Here is a 20,178-nt window from a genome sequence, read left to right on the forward strand (position 1 = left end):
AAGATACAGTGAATCATATGAAACAAAATAGACATGGAATGTTTGATGCAAGCTCTAAATCCTTTTTGAATAACAATAGGAATATCAATATCATTTCTAAGAGGAGCAAAGCTAGAAAAAGTATAATCAAAAATAGAGTTTGAATGAGACTTACTATCATGTTCAATCAAAGACCAATTCCAAAGGTTTTGCCTAGCCACATGGGACATGCTCAATGGCTTTATCTGTCATACCGTCTTTCAACGAGTACCTGTTTAAATCTAACCTCTCTAATATCCCAATATTATTAAGATCAACCTCTAGTTCATTTTATTTGCTTGTTTCTCACCATCACCAACCTTATTTTCAATCTACCCTTCAATAGGAATTAGACTAAAATCAAGTATGTTGCAAAGTTTGATGGGGTCCTCTCTTATACACTTTTCTCCCACTGAAGAGGTGATTGAGATAGAAAAAAAAAAGGCTCGAGTTCTCGAAATATAACATACATACTAAAAATTTCCTAGAAGGTGGATGAAAACACTTATTATCTTTTCAAGCTGTAGAGTAACCAACAGACACACATTTAAGGGCTCGATGCTCTAGCTTTCCCATATTTATCCTATGGGCAAAATGTACACGTCCAAAGTCTTTAGGTAGAACAACATAAGAATTAGTATCTTGAATGATGTCCAAGGGCTTTTAAAGTTCAAAGTTTCAAAGGCATTTCATTAATAAGACTGAAAGCACTGCACCCCCAATAGGCTTTTGGAACATTCATGGTGAACTTGAGGATTTAGGTAACTTCTAGAAAACGCTAATTTTTCCTTTCAAAAACCCCATTTTGAGCATTTGTATTCACACAACTAGCCCGATGCAAAATCCCACGAGAATTCTTATAGTCACAAAAGGCACTATCTATTAGTTCTCAAAATTTCACTTGGCGTTGAACTAGATACACATCATTTTATGAAATAACTTGAAACAATGAAAAACCACATTCTATGAATGAATCAGATACACCCAAGCCATCCTACTACAATAATCAATAAAAGAAACAAATCATCTATAGCTAGACAATATCAAATTTTGATATATACATCTAAATGGATAGTCATGAAATGAACAAAACTTTTATTATTAATAGAAAGATAAGAAGTTGTGGTATGTTTTGCAAACTTTCAAGCATTACAGTCTAGAGAATTTAGTCTGCATTGTTTAGCTAAACTAGAATACACTCTTTCTGAAACAAAAAAAGATGGGTGTCCTAATCATTTATTCCACTAAATTAATTGTTGACTAACAATTATAGTCTCTCCGAACAAAGCTTCTAGATGAGGCTAGACAAGTACAACCTTCTAGCAAATATAAGCCATTTTGCATTCTAACACAGCCAACCATTTTCCCTATGCTCAAATCTTGAAAAACACAATGGGGTGGATAAAGTTCAGATTTACAATTAAGATATCTTGTGAAGGCACTAACAGATAAAAGATTACGTGAAAACCTATGAATATGAAGAGCCGAATGCAAAATTCATTCAATGAATACAGTTGTTCAAACAATTTCCGATTATGAACAATACTAAAGTCCATCCAAATGAATTGAAAGTTTTGATACCATGTTAATTTCAAATAACAGATTGGAGAGAAAATTCTGCATCTTCTTATGTATCAACGACTTTGTACATATGCCTATTTATATACAAGATTCCTAACTTTACAAGAAGATATAATTTAATAGAAACTAATACAAACAGAAAACAAGATATACATAAGAAGAAAGAAATAATAATCCTTTTAATGTAGGATTGAGATTCCAACACATACCTAACTTGCAAACAAGAGGATGAAACATTTTGCTACTTAAGCCTTTAGTGAACACGTTGGCCGACTGATCTTTTGAAGCCACATAAGAGACACTCGATAATCCATCACAATTTTCTCCTTTATAAAGTATCATTCAATCTCTATGTGCTTGGTCCGATTACGCTGAACTGAATTATGGACTATACTGATAGCAATTTTATTATCACAAAACAAGGGTAACTATTTGTTTTTGTTAGTGTTATCTCTTCCACCAACTTTCGTAGCCACAACAATTCAAAAATACCTTAAGTCATGGCTATGTATTTGGCTTCTGCACTAGATCTAGCTATCACATTCTACTTTTTGCTTCTCCATGTGCTCAGGTTACTACCAATAAAAGTAGAATATCTTATTGTTAATCTTATATCATTAAGAGATCCAACTCAATCTACACCTATAAAGACTTTTATCTGAAAATGTCCATACTTTAAGAAAAGAAGTCTTTTTCCAGGGGCAGGTTTCAAATATTTAAAAATCTAGAAGACAACTTCTAAATGAGACTCACAATAATCATGCACATATTGACTCACCAAACTCACCACATAAGCGCATATGTTGTCCGATCTAGTCTATGAAAGATAAATCAATTTGTCAAATAACCTCTAATATCCCCCTAAATCCACTGACTCCCCAACCCTAACTTGCAATTTATGATTTGCTTCAATAGGAGGCTATGCTGGTTTATAGCCCAACATACCTATTTCTTCTAGAAGATCCAGTATACACTTTCTCTGAGAGATAAAGATAACTTTGAATGATCTGGCGACCTTTATTCCAATAAAGTATCTTAGTATACCCAAGTCTTTAATTTCAAATTCCTCTCCCAGTTGTTCCTTCATACGAGTAATTTCTTCCTTATCATATCCTGTCATCACTGTATCTTCCACATAGACAATAACAATGTGACCTTACCTCTACAATGTTTTATGAATAAGGTGCCATCAACATTGCTCTGAAGAAACCCAAAGGAAATCATAGCCTTGTTGAATTTGTCAAACCATGCCTTAAGAGATTGTTTCAGACCATACAAACCCTTTTTCAACCCACAAACATTTCCTCTAGTTTTTTCATTATCAAACCAAGGAGGTATTTCCATACACACCTCTTACCCTAAGGCCCCATGTAACAAAGAATCCTTGAAATCGTACCATAGATCTCAATCAAAATTTGTTGCACATGACAATAAAATCTTAACGGTGTTCATTTTTACAAAAAGAGCAGAGGCTTCCTAATAATCCACCTCATATGTCTGAGAGAAACCCTTTGCCACCAACCTGGCTTTGTATCTCTCAATTAAGCTATTTGTCAATTAAGCCATCTGCTTTATGTTTACAGCGAACACCCATTTGCATCTAACTGGTTTTTTCCCAACAGGAAGAGTAACAAGATCATGTATTCCATTCTTTGCTAAAGCCTTCATCTCCTTAACCATAGCAACCTTCCATTTTGAATCAGTATATGCTTCCTTCCAATCCTATAAGATAGAATCAGAAGAAACAGACAAGACAAAGACTCCATACGACGGGGATAATGAGTCATAAGATACAAAATTAGAGATAGGGTGTTTGGTACAAGCTCTAACTCCTTTTCTTGGAGTAATAGGGACATCAAGATCAAAACCAGGGTTAAAACCAATAAGAATATAAGTAGCAGGAGACTCATTACCTACCTCAGGATATCCAAGGTCTAAATCCAGGAATTTTGATTGGTCAAGTGTATTATGTTCAATGGCCTCATCCATTATGTTCTGACAAATATAGGTTCTCAAATCCAACATATTCAATCTCCCTATGAGCTAAGGTGATCTATCCTAATCATCTTGTGGTGATTGATCTCAAACATTATTATCCTTCCCCTGAAGAGATGAAAGGAAAGATGATGAAGGAAAAATCACCTCTTCTCTCTTATGCTCCCCCTGAAGAGTTGTCTAAAAACATGGTTCAGATTCCCTTAAGTTAACATCGATGCTCACAAAATACTTCCTAGAAGGTGGGCGTTAATATTTATATCCTTTTTTAAGTACCAGAATACCCTGCGAAAACACACTTAAGAGTCCACGGTTCTAATTTCCCAATATTTGTCTTATGAAGCACACACAACCAAAGTCTTTAGGTGGAACAGTGCAGGAGTTTTCTCCTCCAAAACATCCAATGGACTTTTAAAATCTAAGGTTCTAAGAGGTATCCTATTAATCAAATAGGCCGCTGGCAAAACAGCATCCCCCAGTAAGAAGTAGGAAGATTCATAGTAAACAGGAGAGCTCTAGCTACCTCAAGTGAATGTCTATTTCTCCATTCTAACACCCTATTTTGTGGACTAGTGCTAACACACCTGGTTTGATGCAAGATTCCATGTGAATCCAAGTAAGCTTGAAACACCCAATTCATATACTCTGTACCATTATCAATTTTTAGAATTTTAACCTGAGCATTCAATTGAGTACATGTCTGTAGAATGAGATGATTCTTCTTTAATTTCAATTAATCTGTACATGGGTATACATATACAATTGATTCCTATAATTGTGTTCTACTAATTAGGAAGAAATCCTAAATAAGAAATCCTAAATAGGAATACAGAATCCCAGAATCTGGAAGAGAAATAATATAGTAATTGACACCATAACACTCCCCTCCCCCTCAAGTTGGAGCATAGATGTTAATCATGCAATGCCCCAACTTCTACAAATATAATGAATCCTAACTCCATTGGAGCTTTTGTAGAAACTTCTCTAACTTCTCTCCGGTTTTGATGTGGCACTGTTAGGATGATGCTCATTGTTGAGATGATTTGTTGAATCTTTTTCCGCAGATAAAGTGACAATCAATCTCAATAGTTTTAGTCCGCTACACTCATGAAACATCGGATTAGAAGCAATGGAGAGTAGCTAGCCAGTTATCACACCACAATTTAGCAGGCGAGGAGAGACAGCTCATCTAGTTTAAAATCATATCATCCCCAGTAATTAGTCACATTGAGTATCATTTACCTCACATCTTGGTTTTATCATGGCTCGCTATTCAGACCGGCTTCGATTCACTAGATCAAGCTACAGAAACTACACTCTTCTCCTTGCTTCTCCAAGACACTAACTCGAAAAATGCAATATCCAGGTAGTTATTGACCTCATCTGACCTTAGATCCGACCCGGATCGTCGGCATCGAGAAAAACATTCAACATTCAAATGCCACCCATGATTATCATATAACAAACCTCTTAGAGCTAGCGCCTTTAAATAACACAAGATTTATCCCAAGAGCTTCCCATGAGCATGAGCTTGGTTGGAACGAGTTTGGGAAAGACAAGCTGCAAGTGACTTACCACACTAGCAGCTATAAGACTTACAACACTAACGGCATAAGCAGTAATAGGGCCACGGTAGTGTAAGGTAGTTCAATTTCCCTACAATCTCTGTATCTCTCTAGTTCTTTAAATAACTCACTATCCACATACTAACAGGTTGTAACTTGATTTGAGTAAATTTGGAGAGTAATTGGTACCTTTGCAAAGCTTTAAAAGCAGCACCTAATTTTCTGTCTCTGTCAATAGATCGAGACATATTTTTTTAGATAAGAATATACCCTACTTATTTCTCATAACTAACTTACCCAAGAAATACTTTAACAATCCCAAGTCTTTGAGTACGCAAATTAGAGTTTGGAGGAAGGTTTTAGAGATGAAATACTGAGAGTCACTCGGTATGGTGACAATATCATCCACATAGATCACATAGACTAACAGAGGGAAAATTAGACCATTTCCAGGCCTTGCACAAATAAAATGCTGAGTAATCACACTTCTTGTTTGCATGCCCAGAGCCTATCTTTATCTGCTTCACTTTGAATCTCCCAAAAGAGCCGGGCCTAGGATTTTGTTCAAACCATAAAGAGACTTTAAAAGCCCTCTGAGACTTTGAAGCCTACAAACAAACTACCCAACTCCCTTGAGCAACAAACCCGGTGTTGCTCACCCTCCTCTTAAAGATCACCATGAAGGAAAGCATTCTTGATATCTATTCCGTGCAGGGGCCAATCATATGTAGCTGCTAAAGAGATAAACAAGCGAATAGAAATAAATTTAGCTACAAGAGAAAAAGTGTCAGAATAATCAACCCCATATGTCTGAGCATATCCTTTTGCTACAAGGCGTGCTTTTAACCTAGCCACAGAACCATGAGGATTTACCTTTACTGTAAATACCCATTTGCAACCAATAGCTTTCTTATCAGTGAGCAAAAGCAACAGTTCCCATGTACCATTAGCATCTAAAGCCTCCATTTCCTCTTTCATAGCAGCACACCAGCCAGGATGAGACAATGCCTCACCAACAGTATTAGGGATAGGAACAAAGTCTAAAGAAGTAACAAAAAACCGAAAACAAGAAGACAATTGATTATAAGAAACAAAAGAAGAGATAGGGTAAGTACATGATTGTTTGCCTTTACGAAGAGCAATGGATAAGTCTAGGTCAAAATCATGATCAGTATGAGGTACAGGATCTCCCAACGAAGTAGCTGGTGGAGGATCTGAGTCAGGAATCTCCAATCTCCTACAACAAACATGAACAACGGGAGGTCGAGTAGGTCTAAAGACAGAAGGAACAGGCTGTGGGAGAGAACTAAACATTGGTTGGACAGTATATATTAAGAGATCATCCTCCTCCCCCTGACTCTCATACACAGATGATTGAGGAAAGAACAGAGTAGACTCAAAAAATGTGACATCTACATAAATAAGATAACGATTAAGAGTAGGAGAGAAACAGCGGTACCCTTTTTGGAGCCGAAAGTACCCAAGGAAGACACATTTGAGAGACTTTGGATCCAATTTGGTAACCTATAGACGAACATCACGCACAAAACAGGTACAACCAAAAATATGGGGTTCAACAGGGAACAAAGATTTTGTAAGAAACAAAGCATTATAAGGAATATCCCCATTAAGGACAGAAGACGGTATACGATTGATCAAAAAACATGCCGTAGAAACTGCATCCACCCAAAAGTGTTTAGGAACTTTCATATGAAAAAAAAGAGCACGAGTTACCTCAAGAAGATGCTGATTTTTTCTTTCGGCCACACCATTTTGGGATGGGGTATCAACACAGGAAGACTGATGAAGAATGCCATTTTATGTCATACAAGACTGAAATTGTGCTGAAAAGTATTCTTTGGCATTGTCACTTCTTAATATGCGCACAGAAATATTAAATTAAGTTTTGATTTCATTATAAAGGACACAAAAGATAAAAAACAACTCAGAACGATTCTTCATTAAATATAACCAGGTAACGCGAGAGTAATCATCAACAAAAGTAACAAAACAACGAAATCCAGTTTTAGAAATAACAGAACAAAAACCACAAACATCAGAATGAACTAACTCAAAAGGGGATGAAGCCCGTTTATTGACTCTAAACATAGAAGGCAAACGATGATATTTTGCAAACTGACACGACTCACATTCTAATACTGATAAAGACTGAAACAGAGGACACAGCTTCTTCATGGTAGACAAAGAAGGATGGCCCAATCTACAATGAGCTTCAAGAGGTGTTAAGGTACTGGAGCAAACAAGCGACCGCGGTACATGATTTTCCAAAACGTGGAGACCACCTGACTCACGTCCTCTACTAATAATCTGCTTCGTCGTAAGATCCTAAAATAAACACTAGGAAAAAAAGAAACAGAACAATTTAAGGTACGAGTAAGTTTACTAACAGAAAGTAGATTAAAAGAGAATTTTAGTAGACACAAAACAGATGATAAAGAAATTGACGAAGTTGTATTCGCAGTTCCAAAACCCATGACACAAGAAGTAGAACCATTAGCTAAAGTAACAATAGAGGAAGTGAGATTAGACTGAAAAGCAGATAGAAGACTAGAATTACCTGTCATGTGATTTGTCGCACCAGAATCAATAACCCATTTGGAAGAGGAAGACACAAGACCTGTAGTAGATTTACCTGACTCAGCGATCGAAGCGACAGGAGAACTGGTAGGCTTTAGAGATGCCTAATACTAAGAAAACTGTGCAAAATCCTCTGCAGATACCAAAACAGTTTTCTCAGAGGAAGATACTATAGAATCCTCTGCTGCCATATTTACCATCTATGATCGTTGATTTTTACTCTGAAGTTGCGGACAATTATATTTTGTATGGCCAGGCTCATGGCAATAATAACAAATGACTCCTCTTGAGTCCTGATTAGAACTAGCCTCTCCATTACGCTGATTACCTCTATTGCCTGTAATTCCTCTTCTACTTTCTCTTCTATTACCCTGTTGTCCATTTAGATTACGGCTAATAAGAGCACTACTGGCAGGCTGTGAAGATTGAGTACTCTCTATACGAAGGACCCGTGTGAACGTTTCATGCAAAGAGGAAATCTCAGAACTGGAGAGAATCTGAGATTTAGCAGTCTCATACTCTGAAGGAAGGCCTACAAGAAAACTCACAACAGCCAGTTGCTCCTGTTGGGCCTGCTGAACTATGATATCAGGACTAAAAGGCAACAATACATTAAGTTCCTCATATACCCGTTTAAAATCCATAAAATAAGCCGTGAGATACTTATTCTCTTTCTCAGCACAGTAGAATGCCTTGCAAACATCATAAATACGGAAGATATTCCCTTTACCAGAATACAAAAAATCTAAGTAATTCATTAATTTCTTAACAAATTCACAGTGATTAATTAAACAAATTACCTCACTGTGAATCGAGTTTCGAAGCTGCAAAACCAACCGAGCATCCTTCCTTAGCCAAGTTTGTCGTGTATCATCAGTAGGTGGGTCTTTAGTAAGGTGATCATCCTTATCAATGCTACGCAAATAGACCCTAACAGTCTTACTCCACTCTAGGTAATTCGAACCATTAAGTTTGTATTCCGTGATCTTAGTCATCATCGGAATCACATCAGAAATAACATTCTTATTATCTGTCATTTGTTGAGACAAAGAAAACTAACCGAAACGTTAATCCAAAGTGCTTACAGCTACAAAATAACCCAAAATCACAAATCAAGCAAATACCGAAATAGGATCTGAGAGCCAAACCTCCAAAGTCCTTTAATGGTATACTGGATCAGGCAACAGCACACAGCGGTGGAATAAGGGGGTTGAGGAGACGCCGGTGATGTTGATCGGAGTCGAAATGGCCGACGGACGCGCCTCCACGCACCGGCGAGTGAAAAAACGGCGAGAAGCGCTTGGATTCCGGCAACCGGATCAGAGGGGACGGCCGGTCGGCGGCCAAGGTCTCTCCTAAGCTTGGTGGTGAGAACAAAGTCACCCTAGATAGATGACCTGCTCTGATACCATGTAGAATGAGATGATTCTCCTTTAATTTCAATTAATCTGTACATGGAGATATATATATATATATATATATATATATATATATATATATATATATAATTAATTCCTATAATTGTGTTCTACTAATTAGGAAGAAATCCTAAATAAGAAATCTTAAATAGGAATACAGAATACAGAATATACAGAGAAATAATATAGTGTTTATGGGATTGTTGAAAACACGAAAACACCTCACTCTTTGCGATCTAGTGCAACAATCAATGAAAATGACAAACATCTATATACAAATAAAAACATAGTTTGGGAAGGACCTCAGAAATCAAAATGAATAGTTATAAAAAGAATCAAAATTTTATTATTTATTAAAGGATAAAACTGTCTTGTGTGTAGCTAATTCACAAGCATCACAAACTAAAGATTTTGATTTGCATTTTCTAAATAAAATGGGATATAACCTCTCCAAAGTTGAAAAAGAATGTTTTAATCTCTTATGCTACTAGATGATCTCTTGGTCTACACTCACACATTGTCCTAACAAAGCTTGGTTTGTACTAGGATATGAAGAACCACTACAGTTCCAATAGATATAGACCATATTGCGATCTACCACTACCAATCATTCTTCCCATTTTCAACTCTTGAAATATACAATGTGTAGAGAAAAATGAGATCAGTTAAAGGCTTTTGTAATAAGGTTGACAGATAAGAGATTAATGGGTAAACCAAGCACACACAAAACTAAGGTGAGTTTCAAACAAGGTTTGCATTCAATATAACCTATTCTTGAAATACTAGTTAGGGATCCTTCCGCTATACGGAATTATTCCTTTCCTAAACATGGTATGTGGTTTGTAAATTTGCTTGAGAGGCTTGTCATGTGTTTGTTTGCTCCAGAATTTACAACCCGAAGAGTTTTTTCAAGATTGGCAAGAAAAATATTACTTGAATTAACAAAGTTGAAAAAGGCAATTATGGTAGACTGAGATTCCAACTATGACAACAAATGTCTTAGGAATTGTACTTCCTCATTGGAAAGTCTTCCAGTTGTAACTGCATCCTTAGAAAATTTCATTGTCTCAGACATATTTGTTTGTGGTCTTGCTGGGCCTGCCCTTTTTCCTCCACGCCCCTTGATAGGGTGGCCATGGAGTTTCCAGCAGTATTCCTTGGCATGGCAAGATCTCTCACAACAATCACAATGCTAATGATACTTGTCTAATGAACAAGAGTTATGTGACTGTACTTTAAAGGCAGTAGCAACCAGCCCTGACCATGACACTTCTGCTCTAAGTCTGCCTTAAGGAGGGTAAGTGTCCTTACCAAGTACCTGGACCCAAATTTGGTCATATTCCATGTTTAGCCCAACAAGAAAATCCTAGATGCTCTCTTTCTCAACCAATTTTTGAAATTTAATAGCATCATTGGCACATATAGCCTAAAAATCTTGATAGCATTCCAATTCCTGCCATAAGCCACTCAATTCAACAAAATATCGGGCGATAGTCATCTCACCTTGCTTCGTACCATAGACCTTGTTTCTTAACTCATACACCTATGCATCATTGCTTATTTGAGAGTTTTGAGAGCAAATCTGGGAAACAGCACTCCAAATTTTAACTACACTATTCAACTCACGAGCTATCTAAGGTTGCATTGAGTTAATAAGCCACGACATCACAAGGGAATTTTCTGATTCCCAACGATTATAAGTGGTACAGGTGGACTTTAGATTAGGTTTATCTCCAGTGATATACCCTTACAATCCCCTAGCTTGAATGAACAGTAGGCAAGATCTTAACCAAGAATTGGTTCCATCAAGCTTTATGGGATTGATTTGGAGAGAAGGATTATCACCAAACACACTCACAATACCCCCAGTAGCAGCCTTTTTCCTTCAGCCATCTCAAACAAGAATAAACAGACAATTAATAATGTAAAGAGACTTCAAGGATGAAAAACAAGAACCAGTTACAGAAGTAGGTAGGCGCAACGTGAAGAGGAGAGGTCGGAAAGATGCGTGGCCGGAGAAGGTTTCCCAAGGTAGGCTCACACACCGGAACGCGTGGGAGATGGCCGAACCTTTGACGGCGCATGATATTACGTGCTTGGCCAAAAGGTGATGGGACTCCGAGGATAGGCCAATCTATGGCTGACCACTCTCTTGGAGTATGCAATGGCAATTGACTCTCCCTGCAAAGTTGCCTAGTAGCTTAACCCTAAAAAACCTAATCTAGTTTTGTAAAAAAACATAACCTATGCCAACAGATTTTGGCAAGGCTTTGATACCCTGTTGAAACAGTAGTTTTAGGAGAAATTTTCTAATTTATTTGTGTGTATAGACCTTGTACAAAGCATCTATTTATACATCAGCAATCTACCTTACAAGGAAACCTATATACAATAAGAAACTAATACTACAAGGGAGAAACATACACAGAAGGAAAAGCATAATAATCCCTATAATGTAGGGATGTAAAAGGGATTCCTACATTAATTTTAATAGGTTCACAAAGAGAATTTGCTATCATGCTAGATCGATCAACATGAATAGTCTGCAACATAGCAATCCGTCGACTCTCCTTTTATTGCACAAAATAAGTTTGCATTAAAGATCAAAAAGGATCTTTCCCAAGTACACAAACCAGTATATGATCATACTCAATATTCAGTCTAGCAAAAAAAGTCATAAACACATTCTTTCTCCATCAATTTCTAAAATTGAGTTGTATCTTCAGGACATGACACTTGGGAGTCTTACTAATAATCGAGATTTTGCCATAAACCACTCAATTCAACAAAATAATGTGACATTGTCATCTCACTTAGATTTGTTTCATGAACCTTCTTCTGAAACTTGTATATATGAGTATCATTGTCCAACAAAGAAAAGTTCGAGCAACAGCATTCCAAATTTACTGAGTTGTATCAAGTAAAAGATGTCCTCAAGCAATCTGAGGTTGCATTGAGTTGATAAGCCACAACATAATTAGAGTATTTTCATATTTCCATTGGCCAAAAGTTAAATTAGTAATGTTTGGTTTGGATTTGTCTCCTGAGAAATAGCCCTTAAAACCTCAAACTTGAATGAACAACAAACAAGACCTCGGCCCAACAAGATAATTTGTTCCATCTAGCTTTAAAGGACTAATTTGAAGAGAAGGATTGTCACCCAAGTTTCTCATTCCAATTTCGGCAATCTAAATGCCTAAGAACCTTTTTTTTTCTTTCGACATGTTCAACCATTAATAGTACAAATTAATAATATCGATAAACAGTACCAAAGCCCTAATGGATAGAGGGCTCAAATATCACGTAAACAAAGACAACGAAATTGAACTGATTAATTCTTATTGTCTTGATTCTGAAAGTTACAAGCCGGCCTATTTACACAATAATTCTAAAATAGGAATATTCTAAACTAGGAAATTAGAATATACAAAAATGTAAATGCCTATTTTACAACCTTAATTACTATCTTAATTAGGAACCCAAATTATAGACCTAATTAGGAAATAAACAATAAAGGAAAAAATCCTACATAGGAAGAATATTATCAACATCTTCCTAGAACTTTTGCTTACTAATTGTTGGAAGTGTCTCTAGAAGCTGCCAATCTGATATGATTTCAGAAGATTATCCACCATATTTTTAGGACTTTGGTTGTTATCACTTTGTTTTAGATTTTCAATAAGAAGTTTAGTTTATCATGGTAATCTATCATGATAATCATAAGCCCTTGTCTTTAGGAATTTTTGTTTAATAGTTTTGTATTTAAACAAGTTGCTGCTGAATAAAATAAAATGACATTTGCAGTCAAGTATTTCTTGTTTTCTTCATCGTTTTTACTGCCTAAAAAACTACAATTGGTATCAGAGCTCTCTTCTTAAGGGATCTGTGAGTATCTTTGTGAGTCTTTGAGAGCTCCTAAACACTGACCCTACTCTCACTAAAATCAACCTTCAAGCCATGGATGCTGAAATAGGTTTCTCTCAAATTTCTCCACCAGCCTTTGATGGGGAAAATTATCAAATGTGGGCAGTGCGCATGGAAGCCTACCTTCAAGCCTTGGATGTTTGGGAACCTGTGGAAGAAGCAGACTTTCATATCCCTGCTCTTCCTGAGAATCCCACCTTGGCCCAACTCAGACATCACAAAGAAAGAAAAACAAAGAAGACAAAGGCAAAGGCCATTCTGTTCGCTGCTGTCTCTTCTTCTATTTTCACTAGAATCATGACTCTAGAATCAGCAAATGCTATCTGGAATTATCTTCGTGATGAATATCAAGGCAATGAACGGATCAAAGGAATGAAAGTGCTCAATCTTATTAAAGAATTTGAAGTACTTAAGATGAAAGAGTCAGAAACTATCAAAGAATATTCTGACAAACTTCTTAAGATTGCAAATCAGGTGAGACTTCTTGGCACTGAATTTCCTGAATCTAGAATTGTTCAGAAACTCCTTGTAACTGTACCCGAAAGGTTTGAAGCCTCAATTTCTTCATTAGAAAATGCTAAGGATGTTACCAGTATTACCTTTGCAGAGGTAATTAATGCTTTGCAGGCTACTGAACAAAGAAGGCTTATACGACAAGAAGGAACAGTTGAAGGAGCTTTACAAGCAAAGCACCAATTTGGTGGAAAGGGAAAGAAAAAGAATAGCAAGAAGAACAGGGCTGGAGATGGTGACCCTGCTGCTCCTAATAAAAGCAACAACTTCAAAATGGGAAAATTTCCACCTTGTCAACATTGTGGTGGCAAATCCCATTCACATCTCAAATGTTGGAGGAGACCAGATGCTAAATGTGTCAAGTGCAACCAAATGGGGCATGAGGCTGTAATATGCAAAGCAAAAACTCCCCAACAAGCAGCAGAGGCACAAAATGCCGAGCAAGAGGAAGAGGACCAGCTCTTTGTTGCAACTTGTTTTTCCAGCAGCAACTCAAGTGAATCTTGGTTAATTGATAGTGGTTGCACCAACCACATGACCTACGACAAAGATCTGTTCAAAGAATTGACGGAGACTGAGGTCAAAAGGGTCAAAATTGGAAATGGTGAATACATCTCTGTGAAGGGAAAAGGCACTGTAGTTTTAACAAGTTACTCAGGTACAAAAACTCTTACTGATGTTCTCTATGTACCTGAAATTAATCAAAATTTGCTAAGTGTTGGACAGCTGCTTGAGAAAGGATTCAAAGTTATTTTTGAGGAAAAATGTTGCATGATCAAGGATCCGACAGGCCAGGAGATGTTCAAAATCAAAATGAGGAGCAAGAGTTTTTCATTTGATCCAATGGAGGAGGAGCAGGCTGCCTTCCCAGTTACAGCAAGCTTAACTGATCTCTGGCACAAGAGATTGGGTCATTTCCATCATTCTGGAATGATTTACATGCAGCAAAATCAACTAGTTCATGGAGTGCCAACCTTGACAGCAGATTTAAATGATTGTGAGGCATGTCAATTTGGGAAGCAGACAAGAAAATCATTTCCTAAAAGTGCTTGGAGGGCCACACAAAAACTCCAGTTAGTTCACACTGATCTTGCTGGACCACAAAGAACTCCATCACTAAAGGGAAGTCTTTATTATGTCATTTTTATTGATGATCTAACCAGAATGTGTTGGATTTATTTTCTTAAATACAAGTCTGAGGTGGCACAAATGTTCTGGAGATTTAAAGCCCATGTAGAGAATCAAAGCAGCTGTAATATTCAAGTTCTAAGGTCTGATAATGGGAAAGAATACCTTTCAGATCAATTTGAACAATTTTGCACTGAAGCTGGAATTGAACATCAACTTACTGCTCCTTACACTCCTCAACAAAATGGGGTGAGTGAAAGGAAAAATCGTTCAATCATGGAGATGGCTAGGTGCATGCTTCATCAAAAAATCTTGCCAAAAAGATTTTGGGCTGAAGCTGCAAATACTGCAGTTTTCATTCAAAACAGGCTGCCAACACGAGCCTTGCACAATCAAACACCTTTTGAAGCTTGGTTTGGTTTCAAACCTTCTTTGGATTTTTTTAAGATATTTGGTTGTTTATGTTACTCACATGTACCTCAGGTCAAGCGTGACAAACTTGATCAAAGGGCAGAACCTGGAATATTCATTGGCTATAGCACTATCTCTAAAGCTTACAAAATTTATCAGCCTCAAAAACAAAAAATCCTTGTAAGCAGGGATGTGCATTTCATGGAGGACAAGCAATGGAGTTGGAAAGATTCAAAGGAGATTCAAAATCTCAATCCCCAACTAATACCAGAAGAAACGATGGATGATCCACCTATTAGAGGCACTAGATTGCTTTCTGACATATATCAGAGATGCAATGTAGCAGTTTGTGAGCCTGCAAGCTTTGAGGAGGCCAAGAAGAACACAAAATGGATGGCTGCAATGCAAGAGGAGCTGTCCATGATTGAAAAAAACCAGACTTGGGAGCTTGTACAAAAACCTCATGATAGAAATGTCATAGGTATCAAGTGGGTATTCAGAACCAAGTTAAATCCTGATGGTTCTGTGAACAAGCACAAAGCAAGGCTTGTAGTAAAAGGTTATGCACAAATATTTGGAGTTGATTACTCTGACACTTTTGCTCCTGTTGCTAGGCTTGATACAATCAGATTATTACTTGCCATTGCAGTACAGAAAGGATGGCAAGTGTTCCAAATGGATGTCAAGTCAGCCTTTCTCAATGGATTTCTGCAGGAGGAGATCTATGTTGAACAACCAGAAGGCTTTGTAATCAAAGGGCAGGAAGACAAAGTCTATTTACTAAAAAAGGCTCTCTATGGTCTAAAGCAGGCACCAAGAGTGTGGTACAGCAGAATTGATGATCATCTACTGACTTTAGGCTTTCTAAAAAGCCTATCAGAATCAACACTTTACATCAAGTACTCTGGAGCAGAAATTTTAATTATTTCTTTATATGTTGATGATCTTTTGGTGACAGGAAGCAATGCTGCACTTATTGAAGATTTTAAGCAGGAAATGATGAATGTCTTTGAGATGACAGATCTTGGTCTTATGTCTTATTTCCTTGGAATGGAAATCATTCAAAGGAAGCATGAAATTTTTATTTGTCAAAAGAAGTATGCAAGGGAAATTCTCAAAAAGTTTCAACTTGATGACTGCAAAGCAATGAGCACTCCTATGAATCAAAAGGAGAAGTTCAGCAAGGAGGATGGAGCTGAAAAAGTTGATGAGGCTCACTTTCGAGGATTAATTGGATGTCTAATGTACCTCACTGCAACAAGGCCTGACATTCTGTTTGCAGTGAGTGTTTTGTCAAGATTCATGCATTGTGCAAGTGAATTACACTTAAAGGCTGCAAAAAGAATTGTAAGATACATCAAAGGAACAATTAACTTTGGTGTGAAGTACTGCAAGGAACAAAATTTCAATTTATATGGTTATTCAGATAGTGATTGGGCAGGTTCCTTGGATGACATGAAAAGTACCTCAGGGTACTGTTTTACCATGGGTTCAGGTGTTTTTTCTTGGTGTTCCAAAAAGCAGGAAGTTGTTGCTCAATCAACAGCTGAAGCCGAGTTCGTTGCAGCAACTGCAGCTGTCAACCAAGCTATTTGGTTGAAGAAAATTTTATCAGATTTACAACTGGAGCAAGAGCAAGGCACAAAAATCTTAGTGGACAACCAAGCAGCAATTGCAATCTCACTTAATCCTGTGTTTCATGGTAAAACCAAACATTTCAACATCAAATTGTTTTTTCTAAGAGAAGTGCAGAAGAATGGAGATGTGAATCTGGTTTACTGCAAAACAGAGGATCAAGTGGCTGATATTTTCACTAAGGCCCTTTCACCTAGCAGGTTCGAGCATTTGAGGAAGAAACTTGGAGTTTGCAGCTTCTAAATCCAAGGAGGAGTGTTGGAAGTGTCTCTAGAAGCTGCCAATCTGATATGATTTCAGAAGATTATCCACCATATTTTTAGGACTTTGGTTGTTATCACTTTGTTTTAGATTTTCAATAAGAAGTTTAGTTTATCATGGTAATCTATCATGATAATCATAAGCCCTTGTTTTTAGGAATTTTTGTTTAATAGTTTTGTATTTAAACAAGTTGCTGCTGAATAAAATAAAATGACATTTGCAGTCAAGTATTTCTTGTTTTCTTCATCGTTTTTACTGCCTAAAAAACTACACTAATCTTGTCCAATCCTGTTTGCAAAGGCATGAGAGCTAAGGACATCAATGTCCTCTCCTTCATGAACTATCTTACCAACACACATCCAATAAAAAATGGGAACACTTCCCCATTTAACACCACATCTAGCACTACACCTCAATGCTATGTTGCTCTGCATTTGTATTTTAGAGATGTGATAAAAGTTTATGTTGGCTGTCACATAATGTAATCCTTCCTCATCGAGGCCTGGTGTGGCAACGTAATTCAGCCAAAGTCAATCATTTACACGCAAAGTTCTAGCAACACCTTCACTAGTGTTCTATTTCACTTCATATGGATCAACAACATCCCATAGAACCAATGATATGAATTTAAAGAATATAATAACATATCACCCATGAAATATGTAGTTAACATAAAGAAATGAATTGGTGATGAATACTATTAGAGAAGAAACAATTTCCACGAATAAGCAATGGGAATATTCCAAATGTTGCACGCAATGAGGATATTAAAAAATGTTAAGAGATTTTTTGGCAATGTGGCCTAAACCTCACAAATATGCAAAGACTGAGGAATGACTACAATCAATTACGAACCTAAAAAATCTCAAAGGGGGACCAAAAAGTTTTAGGTAGAGATGAACAAGAACAAATTGCAAAGAATAACAAATCTAAGAACTTTCCAAAAGCTAAATAGAGTGGCATAAACTCATGTGCCACCTATTACAATGGAAAAATCTGTCAAGTCATATAAATGTTGCTTCCCGGTACAACTAATAAATTCATTCTATAAAGCCATAAAACTAAATGTGTGCAATCATGCAGGCAAAACTGAACTGAGAAAGAATTAAGCCTAAAAAGGAAAAAGGAATCTTTCTAATATTTCATAATTAAAATGGATTAATGATAGTTCATAAGCAAGATAAACAATACCATAGGCTTCATGCCCTTATTTCGGTAATAGTACAAACTTCCTCGACTGTCCAGAATAAAGAACCTTCTCTTCCAATCTCCCCTCAAACTAGAAGATCGCTTTAGCAGATATCCTTGTTTGATAGTCAAGACCTAAAAATTGGGCAGCCAAGGACAAATAAGACAACTTTCCAAAAGTACTTAATCTACTCATTCTGCTTCTCTATCACAACAAATTTTCTTCTATGATTTAAGGACAAAATATTAAATGCAAATATCACCAAACGTAAATGCATGAAATGCTTGTATTCAAATTACAAGTCATAAAATTAAACTCTGGAGAACCAATTGAAAAATCTAGCCATGGAACAAGCTGCCATAGAATAAATCTATTTTTTTTTTTTAATGGGAGCTAACTTTTACTCGAGAATAATGAAATAGATAGACAGAACAGAAAGAAGACCATTTTTCAGGTTTCCAGAAAAATCATTCTAAAGGAAGCTTTGTAATGGATGCAAGAAACAACATATCGAAAGGAGCAGTATCTAGTAGAAGAAGCAGTGGAGCAACTAAATTAGCTCATAACATGGATTTGTTTTCACCCTTTGTCTTTTCATCTAGTTATGAATGAACTCATCATGCATTTTAGAAAATTCTCAGGTCCACATTTTGAGTGGAAATTAAAAGGTATTGATATCAAAGATGGAACTATATTCACAGTTGATTAACAGTTCAAGCCGTGCAATTCAATGATGAGTAGGCATACAGTTAAGAGAATAATGAAAATTTACTGTCAAAGAATACCTAAAACTGACCATTTTTTGAATATTTAAATAAATTATGCATTGGGGAAATTTTATAATAAGGAAAAAAAAAGGTTAATGACATTAGTAATAAACTATAAGTATGAAATACAACAACTAAACCTTAATCCCAAACTAATTGAGGTTGGCTATATGGATCTTTTTTTCACTATTCAATTTGAGACCAGTTCTGCATCAATATTCAATGATCGTAAATATTTTGAAACTACTTCCTTCCATTCCATGTCATTTTAGGTAAATACAACTGGCATAATATGTTATCATGGAATATCTATCAAGTTGAAGAACAATTCTACAGGTTGTTGTACCATGTGATCACATAATTCCCATCTAGCTCAAGGAAAGTTAAATAGTATTAGATCATTTGAGAAAATAATAATAATCAGGAAAGATGCGAATTAATTACTTACTTCTCCATTTGAAGTGGACTGCATAATTGCTTCTATGTTTTTATTAGAGCTCATACCAACAACACGAATACCATCAGCACTTGTTGAGGGTTCTATATTGCTAGAAGCAAGATTACTGTTTAACTCAGCCTGGGTCCTGAATTCCTGAATCCGTTTTGCAAGTTTATCTTGTTCAATATTAGATAGCTCTTTTGATTGTTGAGCATATGTTAATACCTGCTTTAAGGTAACCAGTTCTTTATCAGAAAATATGTTTTCCTCAAGAAAGCTATGTCAGAGTTGTTCAAATTTAATTACTGAGGAATAAGTTAAACTTCTCAACAAGGTCAAGAGCATTCAAATCTATCAGTGACAGTACATACATCAACATAGGCAGCAACCTCTTATCTTATTTTATAAATGGAATGGACATAATATTATTAAATAAATGCTAAAAAGAAAGCCAAATAGACACTCTCTGTCTCTCTCCCTCCCTCTCTCTCTCTCTCTCTCTCTCTCTCTAGTTAAAACTTTCAATTTAGTTCAATGGTATTATTGTAAGATAAGCATAATTTCTTATATAACAAAATGGTCAGCCTTAGTTATGTAAACTTTTAAGTTTCTCTCAAATACCTCCCTATTTTCAACTGGCATGGTATCAATCCAATACTGCTGCCTGCACGAATGTCACACATTCAGCTGCAGCTTTTCTCACCAATACCATTTGTATTCTACAATTAAACCATCA

General features: G+C 36.4%; 1 protein-coding gene across 15 annotated transcripts in view; it reads right to left on the minus strand.

Moving 5' to 3' along the window:
* Nucleotides 1–20,178, minus strand: part of LOC110670968 (ADP-ribosylation factor GTPase-activating protein AGD4) — a 91,344-nt gene that overhangs the window by 53,230 nt on the left and 17,936 nt on the right. For all 15 annotated transcript variants that reach the window (XR_009143374.1, XM_058134912.1, XM_058134913.1 and 12 more), the window contains 2 exons: nucleotides 19,452–19,667; nucleotides 18,239–18,370 (listed from right to left, as the gene is read on the minus strand). Coding sequence is in view for 14 of the 15 variants with exons in the window: in XM_058134912.1 (XP_057990895.1) it covers nucleotides 18,239–18,370; nucleotides 19,452–19,667 (348 nt within the window). In the remaining variant the exon portion in view is untranslated. The remainder of the gene's footprint in view (nucleotides 1–18,238; nucleotides 18,371–19,451; nucleotides 19,668–20,178) is intronic.

The sequence above is a fragment of the Hevea brasiliensis genome, chromosome 14 (assembly GCF_030052815.1).
Source record: "Hevea brasiliensis isolate MT/VB/25A 57/8 chromosome 14, ASM3005281v1, whole genome shotgun sequence".
Classification (NCBI taxonomy): Eukaryota; Viridiplantae; Streptophyta; class Magnoliopsida; order Malpighiales; family Euphorbiaceae; genus Hevea; species Hevea brasiliensis.